Source organism: Papio anubis, chromosome 12, assembly GCF_008728515.1.
Source record: "Papio anubis isolate 15944 chromosome 12, Panubis1.0, whole genome shotgun sequence".
NCBI lineage: Eukaryota > Metazoa > Chordata > Mammalia > Primates > Cercopithecidae > Papio > Papio anubis.
In genome coordinates, this window is record NC_044987.1 from 123,190,351 (window position 1) to 123,209,764 (window position 19,414).

Sequence of the window (19,414 nt, forward strand, 5' to 3'; positions counted from 1 at the left end):
GACATCCCCTGTACTCCTGCTCTTGACAGTTCCTGCCATGTGGGACACTTGAGGTGAGACCCAGTCCTGCTTCCCAATCCACCTGCCCTGCTGTGCCCGGCAGATGCCACAGACCCTCCTAGCCAGGTGCTGATGGATGAATTCAAGAAAGACCAAGTCCTACTTGAAAGCTCCCTCTAGGCACACATGGGGCTCCTGCCCACTGCCTCGCTGCCTCCAGAGCCACAGGTCCAGGGGCCCCAGGCACGGCACATGCTGCCTCATCTATTTCTGGAGCCTAGTTACCCAGTGCACACCAGGCCTGCAGGTTCTGCACGTGACCCCTGCTGGGACTGCCTGAGAAAGGGAGGAGGAGTGAGCTGGGCCTGCAGGATGGGAGGCACTGGCCAGGCCAGGCCGGGGAGCAAGCTGGCAGGAAAGGGGAGGGGCCGGCAAAGCTGACTGGGAGAGGGATGGCAGCGAGGTGGGAGAGAACCCACAGAGCATGCAGCCAGGAGCCGGGTAGGGAGACCAGGACGGGAGAGGCCACCTGCGCCTCCCAGGTGAGGATGGAGGGTGAGCTCCTCTGGGGAGCAGGCCGCACAGCCCTGGGTCCAGGCACCCCAACGGCAATTTCTAACCAGAAATGCCCCACTGCCCCCAGGGAGAGGGGCTCAGTTATGAGGTCTGCTGTGCGTGATTCTAAAGCATCCCGGTCGCCTACAGACAGGGCACTGGGCGTGCTTGTGTTCTAGAGCCCACAGGGCTGGTGGCAAGTCAATGGGCAAACAGGGCTACCAACGCCCATGCAAGCGTGGCGACGTTCGTACCATGCCTACCCATCACGCCATCCAACACTCACGAAGACATCGAGACTCCTGCTTTACAAAATGAAGTGCTGGCCCGAGAGCTGCAGGGACAGCGGAGTCCCACAAACCCCGGGCTCCCGCCAACCAGAGCCGACTTGCGGCCCCAGCACCAACAGGCCTCCAATGCCTCCTTCCACCTCTGTCCCCACCCTGGTGCTGGTCTCCGGACCCTGCTCCGGCCTCCTCCCGCCGGAGCAAACGGGGCCCAAGCCCTGATGGTGACAGCGGCCTTGCTGGGCAGGAGGCAGCCCTGGGCAGACACACCCTGGGTGCGCGTCGGAAGAGCAATGCAAGAAGAGAGTCTCGCCGTGCAGAAAACTCAAGACTGACTTATAGGCTCGAAAACCAGCTTCTCGGCCGGGCGCGGTGGCTCAAGCCTGTAATCCCAGCACTTTGGGAGGCCGAGACGGGTGGATCACGAGGTCAGGAGATCGAGACCATCCTGGCTAACACGGTGAAACTCCGTCTCTACTAAAAAATACAGAAACTAGCCGGGCGAGGTGGCGGGCGCCTGTAGTCCCCAGTTACTGAGGCAGGAGAATGGCGTGAACCCGGGAGGCAGAGCTTGCTGTGAGCTGAGATCCGGCCACTATACTCCAGCCTGGGCGACAGAGCGAGACTCCGTCTCACAAAAAAAAAAAAAAAAAAAGAAAACCAGCTTCTCTTCCACACACACTTCTGAGACTGGCGTCAGATTCCACGGAATTCAGGCAGAGGACACACCCAACGTCTAGCCTGCCTGTGGAGATACACCTGAGAAGATGAGTTTACTCACTTCCTGACCACATAAGCAAGGTCGCAGGCTGCCGACCAGATGGTCAGCGGTCCGTGTCGGCCCCCGTCCGTGCAAGAGCCCCACGGGCCGACGGAACCAGCATGCGGCCACCACAGGGACCTCACCCCCGGAGACACCCAAACTCAAGGGCTCAGCCCTGTAGCTGCTGCAGCTCGTCCCAGCCTCTCAACATGCAAAACTCAGGGGAAATGTGGCACAGGCTGCCGGCCACATGGAGATGACACAGACTCCTGGCTCCCAGTGACAGGCAAGGGGGCTGACCAGGAACGCCGTGCAGCACCAAGGGCAGTCCCGGGAGTCCGCGCGTCAGACACACTCAAGGGAGAGGTTGGCGGCCCCACACAGCCCTCTGGTGAAGGCCTTCTGAGCCCCTGGCAGCCCGAGCAGCAAGGACGCACACCCACCACACAGGGGCACAGGGCAGGTTCAGAAGGCAGGACGAGATGACAGGTTACCTCTTGGTGTTGTAGGCCGTGTCCTGAGGTGTTTCCTCCAGCAGCGTCACATAGCCAAGCGTACAGGTGAGGATGAAGAGCACGGTTAAGGTGTGGGCTCGCCTGAAATCCAAAAACGCATAAGCGTGGTGTCAGAGCCTGGGCAACGTTGCTAAATACTCACGTAACAGGCCCCAAATCCTCTCTACATCAAGGAGAGGGCTTAAACTCCACACTCCAACTCCCAGCCAGCAACTGGCTGCAAGTCCCTGGCTGGGTAACTCTGAGATGACCCAGCGTCTGCTGGCCAGTCACAGCTGAGACCAACCCCCAGGAGGCTGGACAGGAAGAGCCCCGCGTTCCCAGGGAGCTGAAGGCTGCTGCTCACAGGGCATGTGCCGCACATGGCATCCAGGGCAGGTGTCTGCTAGTAAGAGCAACTGGACACATAAACATGGTGCTCTTCACTGCGCAAGACAAGCCGAGACAACCAGTCTTTCAGTCCATGAAATAACATCTGGCATTCAGTGCAGCAGCCCAAGAAACCAAGAGCTGAGAAGGGGCCTGAGCAGAGGCCTGCAGAGTGACCGCTGCCAGGTGGGGGAAGACGCGAGCCGCGGGTCTGCCGTCCTCTGGCCTGTCAGAGCCCAGACGTGGGAGGAGGAGGCAGGGCACTCCCTTTGCAGTCTTGTCTTGTCCCATCGCTGGTGGAAAAGCCCACAACCAGCCCAGTACCAGAACCGGGGGCCACCGGACCCCAGCCACTGCCTGTGCCAGACACTCGCCTGAGACCCCTCTGCGCAACCACCTGCAAATGGAGGCAGAGACCCAGTTCCTCAGTTCCTACCTCCACCAGTGTGTCCTCAGAGGATGCACCCTCCGTGCCTCAGTTCCTCAGTTCCTACCTCCACCAGTGTGTCCTCAGAGGATGCACCCTCCGTGCCTCAGTTTCCTCATGTCTAACCCTGTTCCTACATCCACCAGAGTGTGTCCTCGTGTCTAACCCAGGTCCTACATCCACCAGAGTGTCCTCAGAGAGATGATGCACCCCCTCCCTGCCTCAGTTTCCTCATGTCTAAATGGGGGAGCTTCTGACCTCCAAGGACATCATGAAAATTAAGTGAACAACGCACTTAAAGCAGTTGCCCAGGACTTGCCTCCATGAAACATAAACTATTTGTGCCCTAAAGAAATGAAAAGGCAAGGCACAAACTGGGAGAAGATATTCACAATACACATATCTGATAAAACTTTGTAGGCCACACATGTCTGCAGTCCCCACACTTTGGGAGGCTGAGACAGGAGGATTGCTTGAGCCCAGGCGTTCAGGACCAGACTGGGTAACACAGTGAGACCCCATCTCTATAAAAAATTAGCTGGGCATGATGAGGGCACCTGCAGTCCCAGCTACTCGGGAGGTGGTAGATTTGCTTGAGCCCAGGTCGAGGCTGCAGTGAGCTAGGATGATCGTGCCACTGCACTCCAGCCTGGGAGACAGAGCAAGATCTCTCTCAAAAAAACAAAACAAAACAAAAGACTTTTTATCCAGAATTTATAAAGAACTCATACAGCTCAATAAAAAATTTAATGAAAAAATACGCAAATAATTGAACAGACACTTCACAAGGAAAACATTCAAATGGCCAATAAGCACATGACAAATGAGGAGCGTCACTGGTCACCGTGAAAGCAAATCCAAGCCATGACACAACTTAAGTACACATCTGCTAGAACAGCTGAAGTTAAAAGCAGCACAACGCCAAGGGCTGGTGAGGTCTCAGAGCAAGATGCTCATGCACTGCAGGTGGGACTGCAAAAAGGCACAGAAAAGTGAGACCTATGTCCACCATCCAGCCAGCCACACACTCCCAAATGTGGACCTGAGATAGATGAAAACACAGGTCCAGTCAGACTTATATGCAGATGTTTCAGGTATAATAACCTAAAACGGGAAACAAACCAAAACTCTATCAGTAGACGAAAGGCTGTGGTCCCTTCGTACTGCGGAGCACGGCTCAGCACTCAGAGGAACGTGCTGCTGGCAATGGCCTCAATGTGGACGGATCTCAAAGACACGCCACTTGGGAGGCCCAGGCAGGAGGACTGTTTTTGGCCAAGACCAGCCAGGGCAACATCGTGAACATCGTGAGATCCCATCTCAAAAGATAAAAAAAGAGAAAGAAAAAGAGGCTACAGAAGCCAGGCACAAAAGAAACCTCCCATCTGCTGCCACCCACACACAACTCAAGGAAAAGAGTTTACATCCACGAAAAGCAGACTGGAGCAGAGACACGGGCCTTCTGGGTGATGGAATGTTCCAGTGAGCGTGGTTGTGGTGGCGCACGGACGTGTCACCTGAAAATGGGTGCTCCACGGAACGCACCCACGCCTGGATTCAGCCGGTTTCATGAAGAGCCAGGGTAGAGCTGCAGGAGTGCAGGTGGGGGCTCCAGGCTAGACCCTGGCCAGAGTCCACCTGTGTTCGGAATGCTGCCCTTTTTATAATTTTTAATCCTAATTAATCTTGCACATTCACTCCACATTAATTTTAATCCATATTAGTTTAAACAGCAGTTTGGCAAGTTGACACAAATGATTTCATTAGGATTTCGACTGGAGTGGAATTGAATTTACAAAGTAGTGTGAGGAGAACTGCTGGGTGACTAACATTTAGGATTCCCATTCATGAGACACGGCCTATTTCTCCATTTATTTCGGAGTTGTTTTATGCCCACCCGGTTATGTTAAGCAGACTAGCCCTGCGGAGGAAAGAGAGATCAGACTGTTACTGTGTCTATGCAGAAAGAAGTAGACATGAGAGACTGCATTTTGTTCTGTACTAAGAACAATTCTGTAACCCGAGCCCCAGCCCTGTGCTCGCAGAGCATGTGCTGTGTTGATTCAAGGTTTAATGGATTTAGGGCTATGCAGGATGTGCTTTGTTAAAAAAGTGCTTGAAGGCAGTATGCTTGTTAAAAGTCATCACCACTCTCTAATCTCAAGTACCCAGGGACACAAACACTGCGGAAGGCCGGAAGGCCGCAGGGACCTCTGCCCAGGAAAGCCAGGTATTGTCCAGGTTTCTCCCCATGTGATAGCCTGAGATATGGCCTCGTGGGAAGGGAAAGACCTGACTGTCCCCCAGCCCGACACCGTAAAGGGTCTGTGCTGAGGAGGATTAGTGAAAGAGGAAGGCCTCTTTGCAATTGAGATACAGGAAGGCATCTGTCTCCTGTTGGTCCCTGGGCAATGGAATGTCTGGGTGTAAAACCTGATTGTGTGTTCTATTTACTGAGATAGGAGAAAACCGCCTTAGGGCTGGAGGCGAGCACGCCTAGGGCTGGAGGCCAGCGTGCCTTAGGGCTGGAGGTGAGCGTGCCTTATGCCCCAGATGTTTGTGTGTGTGCACATCAAAGCACAGCCCCTTTTCTTAACCTTGTCTATGACACAGAGACATTTATTTGTTCACATGTTTTCCTGCTGACCCTCTCCCCACTGTACCCTACTGTTCTGCCACGCCCCCCCTCCCCTTCTCCGAGATGGTAAAGATAATGATAAATAAATACTGAGGGAACTCAGAGACCAGTGCCTGGCGTGGGTCCTCGGGTCCTCTGTATGCTGAGCACTGGTCCCCTGGGCCCACTTTTCTTTCTCTATACTTTGTCTCTGTTTCTTTTCTTAAGTTTCTCGTTCCACCTGACGAGAAACGCCCACAGGTGTGTGTGTGGCGGGGCTGGGTGGGGGGGCGCTGGTCCCCTTCAAGCCCCAAGTGAAGAAAACAGGGAATGAATTATTCTTCTTTTTTGAGACAGGGTCTGTCTCCATTGCCTAGGCTGGAGTGAGGTGGTGTGATCTTGGCTCACTGCAACCTCCCGCTCCTGGGCTTAAGCTATCCTCCTACCTCAGCCTCCTGAGTAGCTGGGACTACAGGCGCACACCACCACGCCTAGCTAATTTTTTTTTTTTTTGAGACCGAATCTTGATCTGTCACCCAGGCTGGAGTGCAGTGGTATTGATCTCAGCTCACTGCAGCCTCCGCCTCCTGGGTTCAAGCAATTCTCCTGCCTCAGCCTCCTGAGTAGCTGGGACTACAGGCACGCACCACCATGTCCAGCTAATTTTTGTATTTTTAGTGGACATGGGGTTTCACCATGTTGGCCAGGCTGGAATTTTTTGTATTTTTTGTACAGATGGGGGTCTTGCCATGTTGGCCAGGTTGGATTTTTTTGTATTTTTCGTAGAGACGGCATCTTGCCATGTTTTCCAGGCTGGTCTCAAACTCATGAACTCAAGTGATCCGCCTGCCTTGGCCTCCCAAAGTGCTGGGATTACAGGCATAAAAATGAATTCTTCTGCCATATTTTACAATACTAGGCATTTAAGACAACCAGAGGTAAATAAAAGTTTCATTGTAACTATCAACCACCTTTTTTAAAAAATACATTTGCATTTGAGTCCTAAGCCATGAGGAGATGCAGGGCACCTCAGCCTTCCCGCTGAGCTCAGTACAGTGGGGTCCTTCAGAGACCTGCCACAATCACAGCAGAGGACCCATTTCAGAAGGCCCTGCAGACCTCCACTCCTAAGGGTGCCTGGATTTGGCGACCCAGAAACTCACTCTCCGCTCAACACTACACTTACAGAACGCGTCTTCCTGGAGACAGCCCTTTAGGGGAAACGGGCTGGGGCTCAGCTGGGGCCCAGGGGTCCCCTGTGTCCCCCGGCCTGCCCCTCCATGAGGCCCACCCTTTCCTCCATATAGGTGACATCAGATTTCGGTGAGGAGAGTAAGATGACCCCGGTTAGGATAAGAAGAGTCAGGAGTGTTTGGGGGCAGGTGCCATGGCTCACACCTGTAATTCCAGAGTTTTGGGAGGCTGAGGCAGGAGGATCAACTGAGCCCAGGAGCTGGAGACCAGCTCGGGCAACATAGTGAGACCCTGTTTCTACCAAAAATAAATAAATAAATAACTGGGCGTGGTGGCATGTGTCTGGCCCCAGCTACTTGGGAGGAGGCAGGGTGAGGGGAGATTACTTCGGCCCAGGAGTTGGGGGCCACAGTGAGCTGAGATCACATCCCTGCATTCCAGCCTGGGTGACAGAGTGAGATCCTGTCTCAAAAAAAAAAAGAATGAAAGAATAAAAGAAAGAAAGAAAAACAAACACGGCCGGGCGCGGTGGCTCAAGCCTGTAATCCCAGCACTCAGGGAGGCCGAGGCGGGCGGATCACGAGGTCAGGAGATCGAGACCATCCTGGCTAACATGGTGAAACCCCGTCTCTACTAAAAATTACAAAAAAAAAAACTAGCCGGGCGAGGTGGCGAGCGCCTGTAGTCCCAGCTACTCGGGAGGCTGAGGCAGGAGAATGGTGGGAACCCGGGAGGCGGAGCTTGCAGTGAGCTGAGATCCGGCCACTGCACCCCAGCCTGGGCGACAGAGCGAGACTCCGTCTCAAAAAAAAAAAAGAAAGAAAAACAAACCAAAAACAACAAGCAGCGTTTAGATCACAAAGCCACTGATGTGATGACGAGCAGAAGCACGGTGGCTCCGGCTGTGTACGTGCCCGGCCAGGGCACCTTCATGCAGTGTGTGTGGTGCCTGCAGGCAAGTCAGGGCTGTAAGTGACACTGTGCAGGTCATACAGCAAGGCGGGCGGCGGGGCCTGGAGCCTCCTGGACACTCAGCCATCACAGCCATTCCCTGAGCCTCCGTCTCAGCCGCACCCTGGAGAAGGCACAGCCTGCCTTCCTGAGCCTTCCTGAGCCTTCCTTCCAGTGGAGTGAGACCAGTACAGGCGGGCTAAGAAACCCTACACGTTATAGAGAAAAACAAGAGGGATGGGAGTGATTAGGGAGGTTAAAACAACTATTTTTGTTGCAAAGCCAGGTCCCAGTAAAACCATGCCAGGAGGGCTCGTGGCCTGGGAGGCATCTCCGGAGACCACAGCAAGGAAGGAGCATGAGGAGCAAGCAGTCTCGAGCTCAGCCTCCATCCCCAGCAGTTCTGAGAAACAGCAGGGACCTCTCCAAAGGGTGCACATGGCTGAAGTGACCTTCGGAGGACAGGGACAGCCTCATCCTGGGGCTTCCTGATGAGGCCCATCTTGTAAGAGGAACAAGGTCAAGGGGCTCCAGACACCCAGAACGCTGCCGAGGGCCCACAGCACAGACAGACAGGGTGTGGTGTGCACGGGAGCGGGACTCTGCCTGGCTGGAGAGCAGGTGCCGGGACAGGAGCCTGTTGTGAGGGAGGCCTCCAGTGGGGAAGCTAACAGGGCCTCCACAGGACCCTGCCTTGGAACCACACGGCCGCCCCACATGAGGGGTTCTCACTCTGGGCATAATGTCTATAAGAAAACGGGTGGAGGAGCCCCAGCCTAAGGGAGGTTAACCATGGAAGAGACGACAGCCCATCAACCTGCTCAGATGCAGAATGGGAGACCCAGAAGCTAGATCAACCTGAGGACACTGCAGGACCCAGAGGAAACCCCTCGTCCTCTCCACGTGGGCTCAGGAAGAAGATGGGAACAACCAGGCCTCAGGGAGACCCAGAATGCCACCACTCTACACACAGACCCACCGGAGGAGGCGGCTGCTGCGCTTGGCCCCACCCTGACCCTCAGACATGCCCGCACCCCAGTCAGTGTCTGCCAGACGCAGCACAGGCTCCAATTCACATGCAGGATCCCAGGAATAAACGCAAAGCTGGAGGGGTGGGGCGAGCAGCCCGTGTCCCTATAGCACACAAAGACAGGATCACATGCTAACAGAAGTTAAAATTAAAACTTGACTTTGGTTTTTCTTTGTGAGATGGAATCTTGCTTGCTCTGTCACCCAGGCTGGAGGGCAGTGGCGCGATCTCTGCCTCCCGGGTTCAAGCAATTCTCCTGCCTCAGCCTCATCATGCCCGGCTAATTTTTGAATTTTCAGTAGAGACTGGGTTTCACCATATTGGCCAGGCTGGTCTCAAACTCCTGACCCCCTGATCCACCCACCTCGGCCTCCCAAAGTGCTGGGATTACAGGTGGGACACTTGACTTCTGTAACACGACTTTCCATGACAAAGACCTTCCTGTGGTTTCTAAAGTGGCCACCAACCCGACACTCACTCCTTGTGTAGCCCAGGGAAACTCTGATCATTAATCAACCCTAACCCAACACCATCTTTCCATTTCCCCAAAACACAGAGATTACCTCAAATATAAAGACAACCCTTTGTCCCTTCAGGTAAATATGCACAGTCATTGAGGGGGCCACCACGTGCCCAGCACCCTCTTGGCCCTGGGGAAGCAGAAATGGGAAGACAGAGGACCCAGCAGGAAGGGAGGCAGAGGGTAAGGGACCCAGAGAAAGGGCACAGCAGCCCTGCAGGAGGACACGTCTCAAAGCTGCTCAAATCCAATGCTCCTGGAAAGTACGATCCGTATTAGTGAGTTCTGGTCCTTGTGCTACACACAGCATGACCTCCACACATCTTGGAAGTGACAGAGTGCTGCTCAAGATAGCACAAGACTCTAAAGGCAGACTTCTGTGTCCCTCTCAGGATGCCAGTTCTGTTCAATGGCTCCTCCCATCCCCCTGCTGTCTCGGCAGACTCCCCGGGAAGGTGTGGGTTCTGTGATCAGACACAGAACAGAGCTGTGATAAATCCTGGGAATTCAGCCACTTCACTAGGGTGAGGCCATGGGGAGAGCTGGCTCCCTGCCACGGGGAGTGGAAAAGACCCAGCTGCCTCCTTGGAGATGGCCAGTCTCATGCCCACTCTCATGGTGGGCAGGAAGGCCAAGACCAAGAGGAAAATGCCAAGGAAAGGCCATGCCCAGATGGGCTGCTCAAGGCCTGCGAGAGGCTCCTGGACCGGGCACTGGCCCTCCTGGCTCTGACCAGCAAGACCAGAAAGACTTCATCTGGCTATTCGTGCTCCCAGGTACAGGCAAAGCTGGGAAAGCCCCAATCCAGGACGACAGAGAAAGGCATCTTCCAGAAACCTGGGGTATCTGAAGGTCAGAGGTCACCCCACACACAAAGTCCGGGGGTCACTGAGAAGGCTCATTCGAGGCGCCCATTCCGAGACATAAACATAAAAACTCTCAGAACATCACAGTGGTCCCCGGCGGGAGCTGATCAGCAAGTGTGGTCATCCGAAGCTGCTTCATCGTCTTCCACGGACAGGCGACAACGTTCACAGGCACCTCGCCAGGTAAGGGGTCTCCACGTGTTCTCCCAAACAATTTCCAGACCACACGAGCTGCCACGTCTTCGCACAGCGCTTCTCGGAGTCTGTGGATCCAAACGTTTTCCTCTGGACGTTCCCCACAATTGTCCTTGCTACCCTGAATGAATCTAGAGAAGAAGAGCTCAGCCTTGTGCTCCCAGCGCCAGGCGAGCCCTGAATCTAACTGCAAGCCCTATCCCTAAGGCTGACAAGCAATCACAGAGAAACAAAATTCACACACAGCAGCCATCACTGGCCGGAGGAAGTGCACCCATCCTGGAAAATGAACGCCCTGGCTGGGTGTGGTAGCTCAAGCCTGTAATCCCAGCATTCTGGGAGGCTGAGGCGGGAGGATCACTTGAGGTCAGGAGTTCAAGACCAGCCTGGGCAACACAGGGGGACCCTGTTTCTGTTGAAAATAAATAAATAAAAATGAATAAAAAATAAAAAGTAAAACTATCTAAAACACAAAATTAAGAGTTAAAAAAATGCCAGCACAGCAAATCAGTACAGGTGGACTCAGGAGGTCAGTGCAAGGCTCTGCAGGTAAACAGAATTCTCACCAGACAGGCATTGAGTTACCTGCCACGCGGAAGCATGAAGCTCCTGCCTCTGCACAGGGAAGGGAGGAGGTGCAGCAAGAATCTGCCCCATGCGTCTCTACAGGGACAGGGTCGAGGGGAAAGCCAGAGCCAGAGCCACCCACCCAGAAGACCCAGGAAGGAGGTACCCGGACCAGCCAGCCCCATTGCACCTGCTCCTGGAGAGCCCCCCGGCCCCCTTGGCCTCCTGACAGGCAAGCCCTGCTATGCCCAGGCGTCTGTGTCCCAAATACCCCTTGTGGGCAGGGACCACTGGTCTGTGCTTCTAAAGAGACCAGCACCTCCTACCTTTGAGCTGCTGCTGCTGCTTCCCTGGTACTGGGTGGGCTTGTGTGTGCCCCCTGGCTTCTGCCACACTCAGCACCCCTCCAGCCAGCACATTTTGTGCCTTCTGAAGTTCCATGCCTGTGCCAGAATCTAAGCTTCTTGTTTAGTTCTCTGCTGTGTCCCGTAGAACGGTAACTGACACAGTAGGGGTCCCCAAAATGTGCTGAACGGTCAAATGAGAAACAAGGAGAGCCAGTCCAGTCTTCTTGCTCCAGGATCTCAGAGACTCCGGTGGTCCCCAGCTGTGCTGTGTGAGGACGGCCTGAAGGGGTGTGGCAGGGCACCTGACGGAGAGGCCTGATGTCCACAGGGCCGGGAGGCCAGAGGGTCCACGTGGCAGGCACCCCATCTCCTCTCCCTCCCGAGGGCCCCACAGCCACCTGGTGCATTCATCTCCCCAAAGGAGAGCTCGGATGCCCTCCTCGCAACAGCAGCTGCCCACACCTCACGGAAGACCCTGCGTGGGGCCTCCTCCACCCTAACCCACTTTCCCACCACTTGGACAGTCTCTCTCCAGAGCTTTGGCTGCCGGTGACAGGCCAGGGCTGGTGAAGTCTCTGTCTGTGGTGGTACCTTCCCCTGACATGTCCCTTACTCCTCCATCAAGCTCTCTCACCCCTCAGATTTGCTCTCCGACCATCCCACAGTACGGTTCTCTTGGAAGCGTCCATACAGCCTTCCTTCCACTGCTGGCCGCAGGTGCCTGTCTCCCACACGCTTTCCTGGGGCTGACGCCACCTCTACCGCCCCTGTGCCCCCCGGCCTTCCACAGGATGGGAACTGGGCACCTTGCAGTCAAGAAAAGCCAAACCCTCCTCTCAGGAAGCCTGCTTTCAGGTCGACGGCTTGATCCTTCTCACAGAAGAGCATCGGCAAAGAGCCAGCCCAGGGTCGCAGCCATCGGGAGGAGGACCGGCGCCTGGAGCCTGTCTGGACACAGAGTGCCACACTCCAGCTGCTCCCGGGGTCCTCTTCCTTCTCCACCCCCATTAAAGGCAGAGTGGCGGACAGGGGGACCCCAAGGTTTAGCTGGGGCTGAGCTGTGCAGGGAGGAGGCGCTGGCCCCGCTAGGGGCAACTGAGGAGAGAAACGGAGCCTTGATTCGACGAACACCGACTACACTCCTGAAACACGCACAACACTCTGCTGATCAACACGATCGCCACGTGGGGCCGGGGGCGACACACAAGATGATTTCCTGCAGCCGCAAGCACTGAGGAGCAACCACAGGCAGAATGACGGGGGACACAGGCGAAGCTTGGACCGCAGGACAGAGAAAGCGTTTCTGGGGTGACGCTGGAGGCGAGTGGCGGGGAAGGGGTCAGGATCGCAGAACCGCGCGGTCAGAGGCAAGGCGGGCAGGGGTGGGGAGGGCGGCGAGAGAGACGCAAAGCGGCCGCAGGGAGGGTCTGCCCAGGGTCTCCCCCGCCTACAGCGCCGCCCTCCGCCCTCCGTCAGACCCGGCGTCGGGAGCTCGGTCCGGCCGCTCCGCGGGACCCGGGGGGCGGTGCTGCCACACCCTCGAATCCCCGGCCGCAGCCCCGGACTCCAAGACGGCGGGAGGGCGCTGCCGGGGACCCCCAGGCCAGCGGTGCCGGGACCCCCAGGCCGAGGACACCCTCGCCGCCCCGCAGCCGCCCCCCGCCCCTCACCAGAAGAAGGTGTTGGTGCCGTCGTCGTAGACCTCGGACTCGGTGCTGCGGCGGCCCGCGCCCGGCCCGGTGGCTCGGCCGGCAGACGGCACGTCAGGCGGCTCCTCCAGCGAGGCCTTGCCCGCGGGCACCGGGGACTCGGGCCGCGGACCCCCGGCGTCCCTGCGCTCGCCCCTCCGCATGGCGTTTCGGCCCGGAGCCGCTCCGCCCGGCCCCTCGACCCCACGCACACCGGGTCACCGGCTAGAGGACGCGCCGCCCACAGCGCGAAGAGCGCCGGGAAGGGGTCGCGGCGCTGGCCCGCGGGGTCTCAGGAGAGCGGCGCGGGGCCGGCCAGGAAAGGGTGTACGGTGCATTGTGGGGCTTGTAGTCCGCGCGGGGCATACTGGGCCTCGTGATCCGGCGTCGCCAGTTGGACGCAGTGCTTGCTGGGAAGGATGCCGCCTGGTTGCCAGGAAACCAGAGCCGAACCGCCCTGCGGCTGAGGTCGCGGGAACCCAGCTGCGGGTGGCGCGGGTCTCGCCAAGGCCGCCAGAGCTTGGAGGTAACCACAGACATCCCTGGCGGCCTGGCCCCAGTCCCTCCACCCCTTCGCCCCTTCCTCGCCGACAGATCCCGAAGCCCAGCCCCGTTCTCCTTTTGGGGCGCTTCTCGATCCTTCACCCCAAGCGATCTGGGTCATTCTTTTCCGCCGCCCGGACTGGAGTGCAATGGCGAGATCTCCGCTCACTGCAACCTCCGCCTCCCGGGTTCAAGCGATTCTCTTGTCTCAGCTTCCCGAGTAGCTGGGATTACAGGTGCCCGCCACCAGGCCCTGCTAATTTTTGTATTTTTAGTAGAGACGGGGTTTCACTATGTTGGCCAGGCTGGTCTCGAATTCCTGACCTTGTGATCTGCCACCTCGGCCTCCCAAAGTGCTGGGATTACAGGCGTGAGTCACCGCGCCCGGACTGATCTGGGTCATTCTTTCGCGAGATCGCGCGAAATTGGGCGGCGAGAATGGTGCGGACACGCTGGTTTTGGTTGACCCAAATTGTTGACATGGTACCCCGCAAAAAAATTAGCTCCTGAGCCACTTTGAAAAGCAATGTGGCAGCTCCTCAAACATGGAAACACGTGTCCACGCCAAACTTATACACAGCGCTCATGGCTGCAGCATTTTGATAACAGCGGCATGTTATTAGCCGTAGAGGAGCGAAGCACGCGCTTCTACAGCACGGCTGGACCTTGAAAACATCATGCTAGGCAGGCCGGGCGCGGCGGCGCACCCCTGTCATCCCAGCATTTTGGGAGGCCGAAGCGGGCAGATCACTTGAGGTCAGGAGTTCGAGACCAGCCTAGGCAAAGTGGTGAAACCCCATCTTTACTAAAAATACAAAAATTAGCCGGGCGTTGTGGCGGGCGCTTGTAATCCCAGCTACTCGGGAGGCTGAGGTGGGAGAATCCCTTGAACCCGGGAGGCGGAGCTTGCAGTCAGCCGAGATTGTGCCACTGCACTCCAGCCTGGGCGACGGAGGGAGACTCCGTCTCAAAAAAAGAAAAGAAAAGAAAAGAAAAGAAAATATTATGCTAGGTGAAAGAAGCCCGTCACAGGAGACTACGCCTTTTGTGATCTATTTGTATGAAATGTCCAGGAAATGCAAATCCATGAAGACAGAAATTAGATGAGTTTTCACCGGGGGCTGGGGAAGGGGTAATAAGGAGCGACTACAAAGGGTAGCAGGTTCCTTTTGGGGCGATGAAAATGCTGTAAAATTGACCTCGGCTCCTATCTGTGAATGTCCTAAAAACCACTGAACTGTTCGCTAGAAACGAGTTGAACGGGTGAACTGCATGGTATGTGAAGTATATCTCATATCAACTTTATTGAAATATAACTCACATACTAAATACATAAACGTATTTGCGGGGCTCCTGCACAGCCACGCCCAGCAGGGATGGGGCCTGTGACAGGACCTTCACCCCAGCTCCTGACACACAAGGCTAGGCAGTGCGGGACGCGCCGGCCCCAAGAGGCGTGCTGTTGGATCTCCCCAGGCCCTGGCCCTGGCCCCCTGCCCCAGGCCCTGGCCCCGTCCAGCTGGGGTCGGCTGAGTGGCCAGAGCAGCCAGCTCCCGCCCATGCCATCTTTCCAGCAATCACCCGACAGGCCTGGTGCCCTGTGAACCATCCTTCAGGTCCCCTCCCAGACCTCTTCCCATCCCAGCCGGTGGCGCTCACATTCCAGGCGCCTCTCGGTGGTGTTGGGGTCATTTCCTGCGTATGAGTGTTCCCTCAAACTGCACAGAGAGCCCTCCTGCCGTCCCTCCGGGGTGCAGAGGCCGGGGCGGGGAGATGTACCGGCCCCACTGGGGTCCCTGGCCCCAAGGACGCTGCGCGCGAGGCGGCCTCGCAATGACGCGCTGGCCAGTGGGCTCGGGGGCGGGGCCGGGGGCGGGGCCGAGGATGGGGCCTGTGGGCGGGGCCTTGGGACCCGGAGTAGCGTGATCTGGAAGGCGGGGCGCTGCCAGACCGCTCGGCCCCGGGCGCGCAGACCACGTGTTCGTTGCCCATCACTACGGAGCTCTGGCCAAGTGCCAAGTAGAATTCCCAACGCTTTGTAAATGCTAACTATTGTGATCTTTTTTTTTTTTTTTTAAACAGAGTCTCATTCTGTCACCCAGGCTGGACTGCAGTGGCGCGATCTCGGCTCACTGCAACCTCCGCCTCTCGGGTTCAAGTGATTCTCCTGCCTCAGCCTCCGGAGTAGCTGGGATTAAAGGCGCACCCACCACCATGCCTCTAATTTTTGTATTTTTAGTAGAGAGGGGGTTTCACCAAGTTGGCCACGCTGGTCTTGAACTCCTGACCTCAGGGTGATCCGCCTGCCTTGGCCTCCCAAAATGCTGGGATTACAGGCGTGAGCCACCGCGCCCGGCCAACTATTACGATCTTAACACACCCCTTAGGTTCTATTTTTGACTGTCGCTTAGAGACAAAAAAAGCTAAGGCAGAGAAAGGTTGGTGAAAGCTACACCCACCTCTTTCCAGACCCCGGAGCCTCTACCCTGAACCCCTGCACTCTACAGGGAGCTCTCTACCTGCAGTTTTGCACCTGGCGTCTCATATCTGAGTCTCACATTACCCTGTCCCTGTCTTCACCCCAGCTGCATAAGTGCACCCCCCCCCCCCAGGCATGCGTGGACTGGCAGAGTCCATTGCAAGACATGGGCCTGAGAGGCAGGGGTGAGGCCGGAGGTTTGTGGCTCAGGGAGCACCGTGGCTGGTGTTAGGAGGCAGTGGAGCAGCTTGGAGGACTTGGTTCTTTGAAACACCAAAGCAGCAGAACTGGGGGTCCCCCGCCTGGGGAAGGGTGCACGGGACAGAAGCCTTCTTCAGCTGCGGAGATGCCCACCAGAAGCCTTAGGGCGCAGGAACTTTTAAGAAAATGGTCAATTCCGGCCTTACCCAGTGACAGAGCTGGCCAGAGTCACATTTATGGTAGTAAATAGTGAATGTTGGCGAAATGCTTTCTAAAAATGCCCTTGCAAGGAAGGGAGAGGAAGCCCAGGAATTTCTAAAGTAACAATGCCTGTTATAATATTTCCCCTGGTGCGGTAAATCCGTAAAGGTGAGTGGATTACAGAAAACTTACCGTGCCACGCGCACACCTATGCCTGGGCGTTTTCTCCGGCTTGTTGGAGGAAGCGTGCACAGCAGGACTGATCCCCAAGTCAAGAAGCTGGAACGGGTGGAAATTTAAGGCCCGGAGGTGTTGGGGAGGCAGCAGGGAGACCCAGTTGTCCCTGCAATGAAGACATGAGGGGTTTGGGTCCCCACCCCAATGCCAGCCTGGTGTGGCAGGCAAGGACGGCTTCAGGTGGACCTCAAGGGCAGAGGCCCATCTGGGAGAGGGTCTCCCCTGCAGGGGCCTGAGGCTGGCGGTCACCTGCCAAGCACTGTCAGCCAAGAGGCTGGAGCCAGCAGGATGCTTGAGACCAGCCCGGAGAGAATACAGGGGCAGGGGCTGCCTCTGAGCAGTGCTCTGGACGAGGCATTAGTGTCTGTGGCCACGCCCAGCTGTGGGGTGGGGGAGGACAGGTCTCTGAGGGGCCCAGAGCAAAGGTAATGACAACTGGTGCTCACACCTGCCCGAGGGATTTCACCTGGGCGCTCCCTGGCCCTTGCCAGCTTTGTCATCTGACCTCTCCACGGGTGGCTGCCATATCCCCCAGTTAAAAGGAGGCTTCAGGGATGGAGGAGCGGGCTCTGCTGCACGTTGGGCTTCAGGGGGAGGCGGTCTGGTGGACGGGGTCTTCTGAAGTGGGAGGAGGAAGGACAGAGGAGCAGGGTCCAGGGTCCACAGAGGAAGAGCAGGAGGCCTGCGGGGCCTTCGACCAAAGTTCTCTGCCAACGCAGGGCAGGGCCAACTGCCAGGACGTCCAGGTCAAACTCTTGCCTCTTAGGAGCTGCATTCAAACCCGGAAGCCAAGAGTCAGACTGAGTGTGGGGGAAAGAAAGTTTAAAGTAATAGACTTGAATATGGAAATAAAGCAAATTTAATAAGACAGTTTATTAAAGTGTTACGTGTTTGTGTTAGAAAATTTGAAAACAAACATAATGAAGAAAAGCATAATACACCATCCTTCATTGACATTGTTAAGCAAATGTAAATATCAAGTATCAATCTACTCTTCCCATATTTTAATGCACCTTAGCTTAGTTTAAATAAACATTTTATACATGTTTGTGATAGGAGCATCGAACCACCATGGCACACATTTACCTGTGTAACAAACCTGCACGTTTTGCACACGTATCCCAGAACTCAAAGTAAAAGAATATTTAAAAAAATAAATTAATCTCTGCCAAGTGCAGTGGCTCATGCCTGTTATCCCAGCACTTTGGGAGGCCGAGGTGGGCGGATCACCTGAGGCCAGGAGTTCGAGACCAGCCTGGCCAACATGGTGAAACCCCGTCTCTACAAAAAATACAAAATTAGCTGGGTGTGTTGGTACATGCCTGTAGTCCTAGTTACTCAGGAGGCTGAGACAGGAGAATCCCTTGAACCCGGGAGGCGGAGGTTGGGGTGAGCTGAGATCGCGCCACTGCACTCCAGCCTGGGCAACAGAGCAAGACTTCACCTCAAAAAATAAAAAAAAAATAATAAATACATCTATTTTAATCTGCAAAATTTTTTTATACGTTTGTAATCTATGTTTTTTTATTTAACAGTATAACATAAGCATTTTCCTATGTTCTCAAAAACTCTTTGAAAGTATAACTTCTAATGTCTGCTTAATCAGCATATAAATGTGAATACCACGTTTTCGCTGATATTTTCCTATTGTTGAACATTAGTGGTTTACAATTTTTGCTGCAAATGACATATATACGTATTTTCATTACTTTGCATTTTTTTTAGAACAGTTTACAAAAAGTTAGATTAATGGACCAAAGTCTAAACAATTTTAAGGCTCTTAATACGTATTATAGTCGAATTGCCTTCTGAAAGGGCTGTACTGGTTTTCTGTCCAGATAGGACTGGGTGGGGTCCCCCTCCCTCTCCACCCTTCACTGAATGTGAGGGAACTTCCACAACAGGTGAGGCCCGCGGCCAGTGCAGCCACCTCGGTGAGCTCTCTCCCCTGACACTGGACGAGCTGGCCTTGCAGCCAGGACTCTGGGAGTGACTGAGGATTTCTCAGGTGATGCCCACGGAAGGTGTGGGGGGAGGAGGCACAGTTTCTGCAATGAAACTTGGAATGCTGAAAAAGTCATTGAAAAAGAGCACAGCAGCTGTGTGGACAGCTGAAGTGATGCCTGAGTAACTCACACGACCTGCCAGCAGATTGCTTTAGCACAATGACAACGTGAGCACAGAGAATCCTGGGCAGGCTGAGCTGGGGACTGGGGAGCCACACCCGTCACGGACAGTGCAGGAGCTGGGCACGTGGATCTTGCGTGTAAGTTCCTCCCATGCTCAACAAGCCCTGCAGATTCTGTTTCTGAACTAGATCGAACTTGGCAGCTGTGACTCTCTGGTGAGACTACTGGATGGTCCGTCTCCCGCTTACCCTGCTTTCTTCCGTGGGAAAAGAGCTCACATGCCCCAGGCTTCCTCGCCATAGAGTGTGGTCATGTGACGAAGGGTGCCTCCTTCACCCTTTCCTCTTCCCACTGGCTGGAATGTGGATGAGGTGACCGGAGCTTGAGCAGCTGTTTTGGACCAGGTGATGGGACCGTATGTTTAAGGCGGCACAGCAACAAACTAAAGGCATTCTGGGTCTCTGATGACTGTAGTGCGGCCATGCTAGTCCAGGACTAGCCAACTCCAGACTTTTGTTTTGTTTTAAAGACAGTCTTGGCCGGGCGCGGTGGCTCAAGCCTGTAATCCCAGCACTTTGGGAGGCCGAGACGGGCGGATCACGAGGTCAGGAGATCGAGACCATCCTGGCTAACACGGTGAAACCCCGTCTCTACTAAAAAATACAAAAAACTAGCCGGGCGAAGTGGCGGGCGCCTGTGGTCCCAGTTACTCGGGAGGCTGAGGCAGGAGAAT

At 55.5% G+C, this 19,414-nt stretch overlaps 1 protein-coding gene across 4 annotated transcripts in view; it reads right to left on the reverse strand.

Moving 5' to 3' along the window:
- The window catches only part of PTDSS2 (phosphatidylserine synthase 2), a 38,503-nt gene extending 23,260 nt beyond the window's left edge, over positions 1-15,243 (reverse strand). Inside the window, exons 1-2 of one of the 4 annotated variants that reach the window (XM_021925354.2) lie at positions 15,094-15,243; positions 2,100-2,201 (exon numbers count right to left, since the gene is read on the reverse strand). Coding sequence is in view for 2 of the 4 variants with exons in the window: in XM_003909315.5 (XP_003909364.1) it covers positions 2,100-2,201; positions 12,874-13,055 (284 nt within the window). In the remaining 2 variants the exon portion in view is untranslated. Of the gene's footprint in view, positions 1-2,099; positions 2,202-12,873; positions 13,228-15,093 lie in introns of those variants that run through there. The other 3 variants (XM_009185186.4, XM_003909315.5, XM_031653854.1) reach the window with 3 other exon arrangements.
- Positions 15,244-19,414: the final 4,171 nt, after the last annotated feature.